We start from the raw sequence: 16,182 nt of genomic DNA on the forward strand, positions 1-16,182 counted from the left end.
CCACCCTCCTGTTCTGCACCCGTCTTCCAGTGGAGATGTTCTTGTGCCCTTGTCTACCCAGAATATAAAAACTGGATTATGCTTGGCCATTTCCAGCATCTCTCCTGTAGCTCACTCAGAGCTGATCTCCCAAATCTATCCTGAATAACACCAGAGAAGAACCAATAACTCAGAGCTTGACTTTGCCTTCTTTGTTGTGTGATCCCATCGTATGCTGCAAGGAGCCTGATCCCTTAGCTATCACGACAAATGTAGTTAAATGACATTAATCCTTGATTTCCTGTTTTCCCTTCGGAAATATTTAGTAGCTTGATCTCAGGGATTTTCTTAGAACTCAGATTAAAATACAAATTGAGCTGGGGGGGGAGTACCTAAAGGTAAAGCAGTTTTACCAGTATTTTTAATGAAAAGACAGTAGCCCCAGTGTGAAACCAGATGATCTGTGGTGTGTCACATGAAGACTGGCCATTCACAATAATGCCAGCAAAACAATCTCTCTGCCCCTTGAGACTCATTCCTGATAATGCACACGAGCAATTGAAAGTCTTCTCATGGTATTCTTTTTTAATTACTTCTGTGGTACATGATCATAGATATAAACCACTTGTCAGACTGGATAGCTTCACAAAGATAAGGGCTGGATTTACAGCAGCGTGCGGGATTCTGGGAAAAACAAAGGTCACATTTTTCACATTGAAGTGTTTGAAGTCAGCCTCTTAAATCCGTCTTCAGACACTTATCTAAACAGCCTGCTTTTCAAAAGTACCAAACGGAGGCTCTTTGTGCTGAGTTTGCTGGAAACAGAATGTGCCCAGTGCGTCTGTGGTATTCATCATCTCGGCCAGTGTGCTGTAGGTATCGCCAACCCCATTTCAACCCCATTTCCAACATTAAATAGTTTCGCCTTCACCGAAGGTGGCTGCATTGCCAAAGGTTTTTAATTCTTCATTCTTTGTTGTTCCAGTAACAGTGTGGAGCACTTTGTTAGAGGAAAGACCCAGGTCTTCAGTTTTGACTGTTGTGAAAATAGTGTAAGGAAGTTGATATTTCCATGCAAAGTTGGCATGACTGCGTGCAACGTTGTAATGACTTTGTCATATGAATCATTTTGTTTCCCAGTGACAATTCCCAATCAAATTGAGCTTAACCATTCTTTACAGTGTGGTATTTTCCAGGCCAATAGTTACGGCTTAATGTATAGTGGAATTTTCTTATTTCTAGACCGTGACTTAAGACTGAGAAAACTGTGTGCTTTTTGGCAACAAAATCTTTAGCGAAGACTTAGCTTCCAAGCTCTTGGCCTTCTGAGGGTGTGCTTGGATGTAAAGACATAATAAAAGCACAAAATCTTAGGAAATAAAAATCAACTGAAATTTCCTGCAGTATGTTTAGTAAAGTAACAGGTAGAAGAAAGTAGGCACTATGAGAGTCTATGGTAGCTTGGGTTTCTAACACTCTCCCATGGGTGCTCTTAGGAAGCTGCTTTAGACGTGAAGCAAACATCACCGCTGAATCAATACAATTAAAATAGACAAGGGCAGCGTGAGATTTGGGACATAACAGCACTGGCATTAAGAAACCTGATTTAAGTCCCTGGAAAGTAGATGCAGGTAGGAAGAATAACAATTCCTGAGACAATATGGAAGAATGTTTTCTATTCAAGGCTTTCCTTTGAGGACTGATGGTAACCAGAAGCATTGGTTATGTCCAACTTGGTTGAGGCTTTTTTTGGTTGCTTTCTGGAGGAGAAGGAAAAAAACTAAACAGTATGTTTGAACATAAACTGGGGCTTTTGTTCAGATGAACTCAGATTAAATGACAGCAGAGGGTTAAGGCTCAGGAGCAGTACGATAGTGTGGCTTCTTCGTTTGAGTGTTCCCACAGGCACATTTCACAAACTCATGCAAGTAAAAGACGAGAGAAGCCCAAAGGTGACCTGGAAGAGTGACACCACATGTAACCGTGCACTAAAGTAGGTGCAGGTGTTGAGATCATATAGAGGAATCTGTGGGAATAATCTTTTAAGAAAACAGTGTGTCTTTTTTTTCCAGACTGCTGATCTTCCAACCTGGGCCATGCGCCTATAAGGTTTTGAAAAGCTGGAGCAGATGCTCTCCTAAAAATAAATTTTACAGATGCCTGAAATGTTACTGACAAAGCCCTTTCAAATTCACGTTTGTCAGACTTGTCAGCTGCACTAACACTCTTTGATGTTGCTTTTACCTCCTGTGTTTGCTGAAGTTGGTGATGTCCACTGTAAATAAGTATCGTTCTGATTTCCTGGCTCATTTGCTTGAATTTCCTCAGTTTTTGTTATGCTTTTGGGTAAGAATGTGTGGATGTGGAGACACAGACATAAAATTTCCATCTTTGCAGGTGAGCTGAAAGCTCAGCCGAGATTACCACTGATCTGAATTGATTCTGATCATGCTCTACTAGACAGTGTCAGAGATGTTGTTTCCCAACTAGCAGCCTGTCAGGATTTTGGGAGGCAGTTGTCTCATGAAGGGGCAGCTTTCTTGTTGTTGTTTTCCACTTCAAGGGAAAGGAGTTTGGTTTGCGTTTGAATTTTACTTCAAGGCATTGCAGGCACGGTGCTAAGCAGCGGTGTTAAATGGACAGGTAAAAAATCAGCATGAGTTTAGAATGTCAGTGTTTGTTAGCTGTTAGAAATAAGAAATACAACCATTTTAGCTTCCACAAAGGAAACTTTTGAAATCTTATGGTGGATGGCTTCATCTGCTCTCCCGACTCCCTGCCAGCTCTCTTAGATAGCATCCACGTCAATGAGTAAGACTTGCTGGGGCAGAAGATGACCTGCCAGGTATTCCAACTAGCACATCCTACTGGGGATACAGTAAAGAATGTGCCTGGATACTAGAAGGGATTTGTCTGCTAGTTCTGATTGCTACGATTGGTTTAATGTTTAGATTGTGACAGGGCTTAAAGGACTAAACTAGAATTGAACCCATCATGTTAAACATTGCCAAGGCGTAAAGTAAACATTTCCAAAGACATCGGTCTGAAAAATGAGACCAAACAGGTTGGTGTGGATGAGTAATGAAACCTGAGCAAATAAACAACAAATATGTAGAGTAGGAGGACATGCCTGCTTTCTTCCCAAGTCAGTGGCTGTGACGGGAGCACAGCCAGAGAGTTAATAGTTTGTATGCAGCACGACAGAGGGGCTTTTCAACAAAGGAACAGGCTTTGGATAAAGAAAGTACATTTATGTGATTTCCTATCTGGTTTTCTCGTTGTTTCCACTCTTCTTCAATTCTACTTAAACTGCTCCCCCTCTTTTCTCCCACTCGTAACATCACTCAACCAGCAAGGCAGGAACTGGGGGCAGTTCTGTTACGTGTCTGCCAAGGCAAAGCGCATCAAGCTGCAAGTGCGTAGCAAGTGGTAACGTGGGAGTCAGAGCTGCAGAGCCATTCATAATCCGCATCTCTCTTCCCCATAATTATCTTTGCTACCCGAGAGAGCCAAGAACTCCCTTAAGCCTCCCTGCGAGTCATTTAGATTCTAATTGGGATTTAGAAACTCTTGAAACCTGAGTGGGTGGCTCAGTGTATTATTGCTGATGAATGTTACCCTGGGTGAGGCGCCCAGCAGACCCACGGAGGACCTGCACTCAGCTTTCCGTTGAAGACCTGTGTTCTTTTTAATTTCAAGCATGGATTTGCTCTTTGCCTCATCTAATTAGGAACTGGTTTCATTCACACCAGCAGTTCTGTTTGTGGCATTATACCAAAATGCTAATTTAACTTTTCTGTGTTGAAACCTTTCCCTTCTTAATGTTTCTTTAAAATGGAGGCAATAAAGCTTGCTTCCTCTACTTAAACAGTTTTGGCTTCTCTCCTGTGTTCTGTAATTTTTTTTTGCTTCAAAGATACACTGACCACAGTTTCATTTCCTGCTCAGAAATCTCATCATGAGGACCTTAGCTCTCCAGGGCTTTGCAGGCCCATGTCCTTGGTTGTTTGTTGTTTTTTGCAGATTGTTGTTGGTTTTTTTCCTCCTCATGAAGCTCGTACTAACTGGTCATGGTTCCCTTGTTGCTAATTCCCCACCAGCCTTCCTTGTTCCTGTTAAACTGGCCCACAACCATAAGCAGAATCACGTGAGAGGCTCCATCAGCACAGTAAAGAGCTGTAGAATTGCACTGCTGGGGCAGAAGTGGGTTGACATCACTCTGATGGATTTTACTGTGGCAGCTGTGTAGGGACCTCCGTATATCAAGCAGCTGATAAATGAAGCACATAATTCAGAGCAGGACTGATGGAGGCTGCGGCACCGCTGTGGCAGCTGTTCGAAAAGGGAGGTGAGGGCTTAGCAGTTCAGAGTGGATGGAGAGTAGGCTGGAGGGGGTCTTTTCACCTGGGCAATGTTGTCTGGGTTTGGTTTCCCCACCCCACACATCCCTTTTGTTTGTTTATCATCTTAAATCTCTCAAATGAATCCCTTCTCCAGCTGTAAGGCACTTTCCTGTGGGCGCTGCACACAACCACTGCAGCCTCTGCTCAGTGAGGCAGAGGGAATGATGTTGTTAGCTCTGAATTAATTTGCTCTGTGAGTGTAAATCAGGCTCCTACTGCTATTTCGGTGAATTATTTTAAATGTAAATGCTAGAGAGACAAAATAAATGAGTGGATGTAGTACTGAAAAAGCACACTTGAAAGAGATATACTTCAGATACACAAAGTTGTTCCCTTTGTCATTAATACAATGTACAGTTAATAAACTCTGGATGCTCTTGGATTTCAAAGCTGTCTGGAGTCATCACGCATTGCTGTCCCAGCCTTGCCCCCAAAAGCTGTGTGCTGTAAGTCAAGTGAAAATGGATAACCCAAATTTTGGGAGAACTGCCTCTAGCCTGGTTTCAATCATTCCTGGGTCATCATTCAAGCTTCTGACCCACGCACACGTCTGGAACTCCTTGCCAGTGGGGAACTACTGGGGTTTATTCCAGCTGAGAGATAAACCTGCCTGACTTTGAGAGATCTCTGTTAAGAGGCTGTGCTAGCTTTGGGGCTGCAGTGCCCATTTGCTGTGAGGAAACCGTTCTAGACATTTATTCTATGTTTCTCTAGGGAGAGGGTAGGATTTTTCGGCGAACAATGTTGCCTGCACTAAGTGACACTGGTCTTAACTGAACTCTGGACTACAGTGAATATTCATCTTTAGCCTGTGACCTTCAGCAGATCCTCTAATCCCAGCTTCTTTTGGTTTCCCACCACTTAGATGAGCAACACATGCCCTCCTTATCATCCTTTGTCGGTTAACAAGACCGAGGATGTCTCAGTGTAGCCCAGCTGTTTTGTTCTCTAGTGTTGAATAGGTGTGATCATGACCAAGAGCAAACATTCTACTATCCAGGCACCTGCCTGTATGCATTTTGAGTTATCCATATGTACCTGGAAGCAGGATGCAACTGGCTGGCCACCAGCTGGGGTGGCTGTGAGTTGTAGAGCCATGGTTTGTACTGCGGCCATTGTATGGCTCCTCTCTCACTGTGGTCACAGAGTGCTCTTCTGTGTGAAACCACAGAGCTGATAACAGCTCCAAAGGCTTTCTGGTGACACGGATTGCTCTGTAACTCTGTAGGGCTGCTAAATTACATGCTCCCCCTCAGCAAGGTGGGGGCATAACAGAGCCCAGCCAGGGTCCTTCCCACTGCTGACTGCTTATGCCTGCAGCCCAAAGCCTGTAGGATGGCGTAAGGTTGAACACACAGACCTTTTGGTCTAGACAGTTCTGATCAAGCTTTATTTGATGCTTATAGAATGCTTCCCTTTTGTTTTTATGACTGTCCCTTACTTTCATTGCTGTCTGCTCAGGGACTTGAATGTTGACCACCTGTACTGGGCACTGTTTTCAGTGCCATTTTTTGTATGACTTTTGCTGCTCCATATCATCAAGGTATAGGGAATCCTCAATGTAAGAAGGAGATGGAGCTGTTGGAATGGGTCCAGAGGAGGGCTACAAAGATGATCTGAGGGCTGGAGCACCTCCCATACGAGGACAGGCTGAGAGAGTTGGGGTTGTTCAGCCTGGAGAAGAGAAGGCTCTGAGGAGACCTTAGACCGACCTTCCAGTACCTGAAGGGGCTACAGAAAAGCCGGCCAAGGAAGGTTGTGGCTGCCCCATCCCTGGAGGTGTTCAAGGCCAGGTTGGATGGGCCTTGGGCAGCCTGAGCCAGTGGGAGGTGTCCCTGCCCATGGCAGGGAGTTGGGACTGGATGATCTTTAAGGTCCCTTCCAACCCAAACTATTCTGTGATTCTATGATTCTGAGTTATTTCTTCATGGAGCCAGGCTCTTGGCACCTTGTTCTCTATTCAGATGCGTAAGAAAGGATTTGTGCAGCATTCTTTCATGAGCTACTATTGCTTTTATACGTCAACAATATAAATCCTGAGCTTGGGCTTCGAATAACAACAACATAAAGCAGAGTTTTAACACTTGCACTGAAGGTTGCAGTGCTACATATTAGTGCCACTCCCTCTGAGTTCCTGTCTACAGGATTTGTTGCTATATTTAATGACATCTACCGAGTCAGGCATATAAAATATGGAGAAGTCTGCTAGAAGTTGATGCTTGGTGTTATTTTGGACATACAATGCTCTTTGGTGTGCTGCCTGATTGGTGGGGACAGCTCGGACCAGTGGTTTCTGAGAAACACAGAGAAGGCAGCTGTGACCATACCAGCATTAAATGGAGATGAGCACTTGTAGGTGTGGGAATGAGGCATCCCAGTCAACTGCTCTGCAGCTTCCTAGCTGCCTGTCCAACGGCTGCTGTGCTCTTGAGGAAAATGATAGACTATTTCAGCAATCTCTGCTAAGTTGTCTTTAGAGATTTTTGTATGGTGCTTGCTTCTTTTCTACTTGACCTAGTTTATGCTCTGTGTGTTGAGTCGCTCCCTACATTAAAAGGCTTCAATCTCCTCTTCCTTGATGGATTTCTAGTGCATTGGGTCACCGCTCCAGACTAGCAGTTTATTATTTGTAATCATATCTCCCACGTAAGCTCTTTCAGAGCAAATTCTTATTTTTCATTAGTTTTATTCTTCCACAGAACTTTAGTTAGTTTGGGGAAATGTATAATGGCCACCTTGGGACATTCTTCCTCAAGGGTTGAGAACTCCTGTATGACTACAAACTTCGGTGAAATACATCCATGAAGACTTTTCTGCCGGGAAAACTAATCCAAAATGCACTAGCAGGTTTTGAAACTGCAGAAAATTGCTGAGCTTGGTAAGATCAGAGAAGGGAAAACATATCTTTAGTAAAAGCCAACACAGCTTTCAAGGCACTTACGAGAGGTACTGAGCATTTTAAGTAATACAGATAAATATCTCCCTGGAGCCTTTGCGTTTTCATCTAAGCACAGATCAGAGAACAAATAGGAAAATGTGGGAGGAAAAAACCAAAAGCTTTAAAGATGTCAATGAATATTTTTCAAACTGAAAGTTACGTTTAGCAATGAAAATAGCAGAAGATGCATCAGGAAAAGCAATGAAGCCGTGCATAAAATAAGGGATAAGAGTAAGATCAGAGGAGTGCAAAGAAAGTTTTGAATTAAGTGGCTGCTAACTCCCTTCTTATAAATGATTTAGTTTTATTTGTTTTTGAAAAACATCTCTAATGTGGTTTTGTTGCTGTATTAATACACTGCAAGTTGTTCATTACTGTCAAACAAATGTTTTTCAGGCACTGTAAGAGGAAAAATGATAATTTAATGCTCTTCAATAAATAAATACATTCAAGTGTAACCCACGGTAATTCCACATAAGATTATAATACCAGTGACATACCAGCTGATTTTAAGGTTTATGTTAATGGACTAGGTTTAGCCCCAAAACCAGTTTATATACAATCCATACTACTGGCATGTATTTTATAAAGAAATTCTCCTGTATAATGATATAACGTGTCAGAGCAAAGCTATGAGAATTCTTGATTCTTTGTAAAATGTCACTTAAAATTGAATGGATGGATAGTAACACGCTTCCACAGAAAATTCTGCTTTAATCATGGGCTCATACTCACCTTCATGTCATGAACTGCCACCAATATTCAGTGGAGTTCCAAGTCTGGACAATGACTATGTCTTTGCTATGTTGTGTGTGCTTATTGAATTCAAAATAAATAAGACATATAAACAGTCAAGTATTTAGTTCAAAAATAGCTCATACTCCAGTCATTTTGATGTCAAGTTACAGCGCTGAACTGATAGCTGCTACACTGGATTTAAACCTTGCTGTTTGATTAGAAGTAATCGAGTGATGTGGCCGTGACAAAACATCCCATGGACTGAAAGCATTGACGAAGATGATCTTTGCGGGTCTTCCTGTAACATCTGACAGCACTTTATTTTGTACGAGATCTGACACAAAACAAACAAGACTAACCCTATAGCTCAGGGATCAAGAGTGGGAGGGGAGGGACAAACAGATGGTTGTAGAACATGTTCTAACCTGTCACAGTGAGACAAGGCTCAACTCAATCCCTTCACTCAGTACGAGCGGATGCATGTTCAGATAAAAATGTTTTCTTACCCTCCATCAGAAAAATGTTGGTGTGCACCAGCCCTCAGTGATTCGTCTGTGAGACAGTTTTAGCTTCTAACATCGCTGTGCTTGAGCATCCATTCTGATCGCCAGACCTGGCTCCCTGCAATTGCTGCCTTTTCCCAAAGATCAAGTCAGTGCTCAAAGACACCCGTTTTTTTGTCAGTAGATCATGTGAAAGCAAAACCGATGGAGATCCTCAACAGCCTTTCAGAAAATTTTGGCTTGGATCAGAAACGGCGTGGCCAGCAGGACCAGGGAAGTTATTCTGCCCCTGTATTCAGCACTGGTGAGGCCGCAGCTCGAATCCTGTAGTCAGTTCTGGACCCGCTCACTATAAGAAAGACATTGAAGTCCTAGAGTACGTCCAGAAAAGGGCAATGTGAAGGGGTTGGAGCACAAGTCTTATGAGAAGCGGCTGAGGGACCTGAGGTTGTTTAGCCTGGAGAAGAGGAGGTTGAGGGGAGACCTTATGGCTCTCTACAGCTGCCTAAAAGGAGGTTGTAGAGAGGAGGGTGCTGGGCTCTTCTCCCAAGTGACAGGTGGTAGGACAAGAGGGAATGTCCTCAAGTTGCATCAGGGGAAGTTTAGATTGAACATTAGGAAAAACTCCTTCCCAGAAAGGTTATCAAGCACTGGCAGAGGCTACCCAGGGAGGTGACTGAGTCTCCATTCCTGGAGGTGTTTAAAAGGTGGGTAAATGAAATGCTTAGAGATATGATTTAGTAGTGGACAGGTACGTTTGGAGGCGATGATCTCAAAGGTCTTTTCCAACCTAATGATTCTATGATTCTATGAAAATGATCTGCTGAATTGCTTTGACCATTGTCAGCATCAGATGCAGCCATGCATCAGCTCAAAAGGGGACAGTTGTGAAGGTGATCGTAGCTGAAAGCGAGAGAGCTTTGCTTTCTGGTACTAATAGGCTAATGAACCCTTAGGCACGCATTCCTGGCCCATGGACATAATTAGGCTCATAAGATGTGCTTGCATTGTTGAGTGAAACAAGGGCTCGAGAACAGGCTTATGTGTTCCCAGGCTCTGAATGGTGATTTTTTTTATCCAACCAGCACCAAGACCAAGCTCAAAGCTTTTTTCAGCCATTCTGCAAAAATTTTGAGCGTGACATCATGTATAAATCAGACAGCAAGACAGCAGGACTGCCTACAGCAATATCCGCGTGTTCATTCAGTTCTACTACAGTAGCATGTTAAGTCCATTAAACTAAAATTTCTAATTATATCTGCTGTTGTTCTCTTCATCGTGTTTGCATTCGCTACTTGTTTCATGCATAAAAATCTTTGAGAAGCCCACTTCTTTGTCATGGAAACTGTTGTCCTAGCAGTTGCTAATCCAGATGAATACATCAGCAAATGTTTTCTTTAGTCATTAGCATTTTCCACAAATTTTGAGACCAGAAAATTTATTCTTGGTAGCCTACACAGGTATGAGATGGATGAGCAATTGGTCCACACACCACTGAAATGTGTTTGCTAACACCTTGAGGAAACCTTAGAAAAGTGAGGTCAGATGGAGTTTTCTTCTGTCCAAGGAGTATAAATACTATCTTTTTAATTTCTCTCAGGCCGATGTTTATATCTTGAGACTGCAATGCTTGGTCTAGCTACAGGTCACTAACCCTCAATTATCTATACCTTATGCAGGATGTGCTGAGCAAAGCGAAACCTTCTGAGGTCACTTCTGTAGCAGACACCCTTTTAGGCAACAAAGAGGGTTCTCAAATTAAATAAATGTGTGCACAAAGAAGAAGGTGAATGTTTTTCCCAAAATCTGAGAGCTTCTTTGGTCTGATAGCATTTGGTAAATAATCATCATCAAGGCATAAATTGGCAGGTGTGAACTTGTAACCTAGTCAAGTCTCCGGTCAACATGGCAACGTCATAATGAAATCATGTTTGCGTCATCTCCACCTTGCACCCTTTTCAGAGTCTGGTTTTTTACTCAATTTTTTTCTTTGCAGCATGCAGCAGTTGATTTTTTTAAAAAATCATACTTCTCAGTCTCAAAAAAGACACTCATTTATGGTAACAAAACATGAATGGAATTGTGTGCTAATATTGCCTATGTATTGCACTTGCCTCTTTTTCCTTTATGCTGTGTTATAGTGTTCCTCACCCCAGACGAGCTCATAGAATTGATGAAGTGCTGCTGAGGATCTTGTGGGCTTTACCAATTTGTTCTTTTTGTTGTTGCAGTGATCACTGATGGGGCACTGGATAAGACAGCTCTGACAGATGATGTTGGAAGTGAAGAAGACCTGTATGAGGACTTCCGAAGCTCCAACCACCGCTACGGCCACCCTGGGGGAGGTGGAGAGCAGCTTGCCATCAATGAGGTATTGTGCTGGTTGGTTTCTGACAGGCAGGAAAAGGAAGGATGCTGGTTCTTGTTGTGAACTATAAAAGCAGTCCACAACCAAACCAATAAAGGCAAAGTGGATGGGGCTTCAAATATCTTTTACTGTGGGTACCTCTTACAACTGGGAAATGACAGAGCCTGAGCCCTCCATCAAGGTGCTGTCCTTGGCAGTTGAAAACAATGAGGTAAGGTAATGCAGAGCCACAGGTCATGAGCAGGTAACCGTCCTCTTAGGTGTTTTTGGACAGGAAGTTTAAAACCATTAATGAGCAGCCTGATCAGGTGTGAGACTTGAAATGGGGGTACTGAAGGCATAAAGGCAGTGTTGAAAAAAAACCTAATCTATGTATTTCTTTATTGGTAGATGAGAAGGATGCAAAGTTTACTGTAGGCTTGGTCACTGCTTCTTCCTATTCCAGAGGAAATTCACTTTATTGGTGTGAAAGGCACACCTTCTTAGTCAGTGCTTGTAGATATTTTCTTTCCTCAGGCTGACCCTGATTAACTCAAGATCAGCGATTTAAAAATGCACTACTTACTTTAACCCATGCAATGAGCAACTGATCAACAGGATTTAAGATGTTTTTTCTGCAAAAGCTCAATGGCTTTGTCTGATGCGTTAGAACTGGCACGCTGTTACAGAATGTTTTTTCCGTGAGGTGAACTAGTGAGCTTTTTCATTGGAAGAGTGGAGCATGTTCACCACGTGAGTGACCTCTTGCACTTTTATGCCTTCCTTCTCTCTTCCTTGTGCTTTATTACCATTACATGACCTTCACAAGAATAAAAGATCTATTATATTTTCATGTGGTTAAGGTATAACTGATTCGATGTTGACAGAAGCTCTCTGCCTGTATGTTTTTTATATGCAATGATGGTGCAATAGCTCCAGAAAGCTACACAATGATAAAGAACTTTTCTTCAAATACAACAACATCAAATGCTCTTGTAGTAGCTTTCGTGCTCCTAGTGCTCAGAATCCCTCGCTACAGCTCTGGGTGCCAGGAGAAGGAAGAGGCTTGCAACATTTCCTTCCCTCATTCCTTACATCTACAGGCTATCAAACGATGGCCGGAGATTTCTCATCTAACCTCAGTTGTTTTGGGCTGTTGTTACTGGCAAAAAAAATTAGTAGAACACCAGAAAATTTTGAGTTGCCTTCTCCTACGTTTACCTGGTGAGAGAGTCTCGGGCACCACAGGAGTCAGTCCTATAACGTGTGGGGAGAGAGTGGGAGGTGGGTTCTGCTTTCCTCCCACTCAGGTTCTTGCCTTTGTAGTTCTTCTTAGCGTGTCTCATGAAGAAGAACATCTGGATTATTGTTTCCATTTTTTAAAGGAAAATGCAAAATATTTTACTTTTCTAAAGGAAATCTTTACAGCTCTTTAAAATCAGGAAAAAGATTAACTCAGCAGTGGGTCTGTACATCCATCAAGCACATTGTACTTTTCTCTTTCATTATTACTGAGAACAATTGTTTTTTCTTTCTTTTAAGAAAAGTGTATTTTATTATAGTAAAATTCCATCATTTAACTTCTAATCAGGAAAGCAAATGGATGTGTCCGAGGCAGGTGTAATTTGTATAGTCTTTGAAGCACATGTGGGGGTGTGTTGGCCAGTTGACTGGAATAAAAAAGATTATTTTTGGCTTGTTCCCTAGAAGCTTGCCTATTCAGGGGCCAACAAAACTGTAAGAACAGGCAGGCCATTATTTACTTTGTCAACTGGTTCCTACGGGTAATTAATCCATCATTTAGCTTCACTGAACCTTAGCGAAGTGCTTTCCTACACAATCACTTCCTGGAACAAGAGAGAACAGTAAAATGCAAACTCTCTGAGGTGAGATACTAAATTTATGAGGCAGGGATTTTACACAAACAGGTATCTTCAGTGTTGGAGTTGAAATATCTCAAATAGTTGGCAATCAAAGAGACTTATCTTCCTCTTCACTGCTGGACCGGAAGGTGAGTATTGATGGGCCTTGAGTATTTTCTGTAGCAGTGCTAGGAGTGATGTAGGGTGAAGATATCAATGTCCAATCATTTGGTCGCATCTTGTGAGTAGTCTTGTCTTTGTTTTATTGTATTCCAAATTGCATTTTGTTGGTTGTGGATAAGGAAACTATGGTAACCACATTATTCTTAGCCTTCTTGGAAGATGCAGCTTTCAAATAAATAGAGAAGGATGAAATACATTTTTCAGGCATTTGGCAGACCTAGTGTTGCATTAAAAAACAAAAAGCCCAACCACTGAGTTTTAGCTCATTTTGGATCAAGAGAAAAAGGTTATGAAGTAAAAAAGAAACCTTTCATGAAACTAGAATAATTTACTGGCAAGAAGACTAGGGGGATAAAAGAAAGCTGGGAAGGTTGTATAGAGCCCACCTAAGAAGATCAGCATGAAAGTGGATAAGAGCCAACAAAAATCAATCAAAAAGTAATAATAAGGGTTTGGGATGAGAAAAGAGGCAGGGGAAGTCATTTTCTTGGGGCATCTGTTTGACATTCTTTCAAAAGCATTCTTGATACTTGCAAAAAGAGATTTTTGTGTTTAGGTTGTACTTTGCGGAGTTTACTTTGTGTTTGTTCCAGATAAAGATCCTCTCCTTGTATCTTTCCTACCACACCATAATTAGATTTTTCTCTTGCCACAGTTTACCTATGCTGCAAACGTATTACGCTTCTTTCCTTCCAGCACAGAAATATTATGTGTAGGATGTATTGTGTGTTGTATGTGGACTAAAGCTGAGAACACAAAGGATTAAGAATATAAAAAGCCTGCCTGTCCAGCTCTCGAGTCATCATCCTGATAACGAGGAAAGCTATACTGCTTATCAAGTAATTGGCCTGGGCGAACAGGCTTAGACTTGTTTGCTTGGAAATACCTGATGCGTACAAAGAGTTTGTTCCGTCCTGCTGTGTAGGGTCCGTATGGTTCTGTGCTTTGGAAGAAATGCTGTTGGAGTTCAACATGTGGAGTGTTTAGCCCCCTTCGGCCCTATGGGAACCACACTGTCCCTGTCTTGTGAAATCAAAGTACTAAATGTTTGGGAGATAACGGCAAGACTCCCTATTTTTTCCTTATCTCTTATGGCTCTATACTTGATAAGTTTGGAATTTGGTATGTGAAGTCTTGTTCCTGAGGGAATGCACGACTCATTGGCTTCAGCAGGCCAGGATTTTATCTAAGATATGTAATGCCGTTGCCTTGTGTTTAAAGCGACAGTATTGTAATGCGCTACAGATGTTTGTGCTAACCAGTGCTTGTTGACAAGATGCAATTAAGCTAATTGATTCCAACATATATGTTTCTGATTTAAGATAGGAATTCAGACAGAAGAATGTTCAGGAAGTAACGCAAACTATATGTCTGCCACATACCAAAGCGGCAGATTTTGTAGCAGCCCTTTTTTTGCCTTACTGAGCAGTTCACAACTGGGGCTGTCAAGTCTCTGAAGCATTGTTCTTGTGCTAAACTCTTTTCTCTGGGAAGCTGTTCTAGGCTCACCCAGTGCTCCTCCAAGCACAGCCAATTTTAAACAAGATGGGCACGTAAACCATTTTGTTTAAAATAAAATTTAAAATATAAACAAGAAAAATCCCCAAATTGATAAAATGTTAATAGAATGAAATCAGAACAACATATTTTAATTCTGTTAAACAGGAATAATAGCCTTCATAGCATTTTTCAGATCATCTCCTTTCCAATTAATAGGAATTTCTTGTGTACTAGATGAGGACACATTTCAAAAGAGAGAAAAAATTTAAATTGGTGTTGTGAAACGCAGCCAACCCCTTTTTTAAAAAGAGTACAAAATAGGTTGAAAAAGCTGTGGTCACAACTGATTTCCAGACTGAAAATAGAATTAAAATTACTGATTGTGTGGAAGCAATATATAAGATTCCTGTGTAATCTGGGAGAAAAGGTTTATTACCAATTTCACATATTCATATGAGTATATCGCTCTCTCAACTGATACTAAAGCAAATAGAAACCTTCCCTACCATGCTCACCCCTCTTTTTTTCCAGAGGCCTTGATTCCCACTTTTGTGTCTCGCGTCTTTCTGCAACCAAGGTTGATGGCTGTGGTCGAGAAACAGCAGTTATGATTTTTTTTGCAGAACACTGTATAAAGCTCAGTGCTGTCAAGGGCAGGAAGTAATGTTCCCCAATGGACACAAATCTTTACTGGATCTGCGTTTTTGGTCCCGAGTGCTTGTGCAACTTTGTAGAGGGCTCAGATATTTAACTTCTTACTGCCTGATGGATTTAGTTTTTACAGTTCTCAGGTCTACAAGCTTCTAAAGGCATTTCAGAGGGCCTTTTGCAGTGGATTTAAAGCACATCAGTACATTCAAATACTCTACAGCAATTATGTCTCATCAGACCTCTGGATGAGGAGCTAAGTGGTCCCAGGGATCATGAGAGCCATATTTCTGCTTTCTACTATGGGCAACTGTGGCTGCTCTGAGCCACTTTCTCATGCTGGATTGTAGGGTCTGTTTCTAAATGGATCAAACTCCTCCTTCTAGGAGCCAAACTGCAGAAGCAGAACAGGAGACTTAGTTTCTCTGTTTCACCTCTTTGTGGGCATAGGTATGTGCGTCCCCACCACACTGACGTGTTTAAAGAGGTGGAGGCACTGCCCAAGCTTTCATCTGAGGCTGTAAACCAGACCTAAATACGTCACTCAAAGGAAATAACTGGAGACAGCGTGATGGCTCTGGAGTTCTTACATCAGCCCTGCCAGCTGTGAAGTTGCAAAGGCTCTAACAGCTTCTGTTAACACTTGTTAATGATAGCTCTGAGTATTAGAGGACTCTTAATAATGTCTGTTGTTTGCCGTCATTAAATATGTTCCCGGTTACTGGGGTGTAAAGAGAGGCCAGGTTCCACAAACAGTTTTCCCCTTGGAGAAAAAAATGATCCAATGTTTTAACTCCTGAAGTTTCTTGTGCCAAATCATCTCAAAGTCTGCTTGTATTTTATCCAGCGTATCTGTGAGTTCCTGGAACTACGATGGTCCCCATCACTGGAAAACACGGGCTGTCTACCAATGCTAATCACAAAAGGTGGCTGTCTCAAACAAACTTCTGATACTTTGACATCCCATTAAAAGACTTCTTTTAATCCGTTCTGGTGGCATTGTATGCTGTAGAGCTAAGGGTTACATGTGCTGAAGGTCTTGGCGTCCTGCCTGCCACTTCTACCCCATGAGGGCCACCTA

The 16,182-nt window shown here is 42.0% G+C and overlaps 1 protein-coding gene across 1 annotated transcript in view; it reads left to right on the forward strand.

Moving 5' to 3' along the window:
- ARHGEF4 (Rho guanine nucleotide exchange factor 4) overlaps positions 1-16,182 on the forward strand; it is a 184,244-nt gene that overhangs the window by 127,239 nt on the left and 40,823 nt on the right. The window contains 1 exon segment of the mRNA XM_054074954.1: positions 10,793-10,932. Coding sequence (XP_053930929.1) covers positions 10,793-10,932 — 140 coding nt within the window.

This window comes from Cuculus canorus, chromosome 9 (assembly GCF_017976375.1).
Source record: "Cuculus canorus isolate bCucCan1 chromosome 9, bCucCan1.pri, whole genome shotgun sequence".
Taxonomy (NCBI): domain Eukaryota; kingdom Metazoa; phylum Chordata; class Aves; order Cuculiformes; family Cuculidae; genus Cuculus; species Cuculus canorus.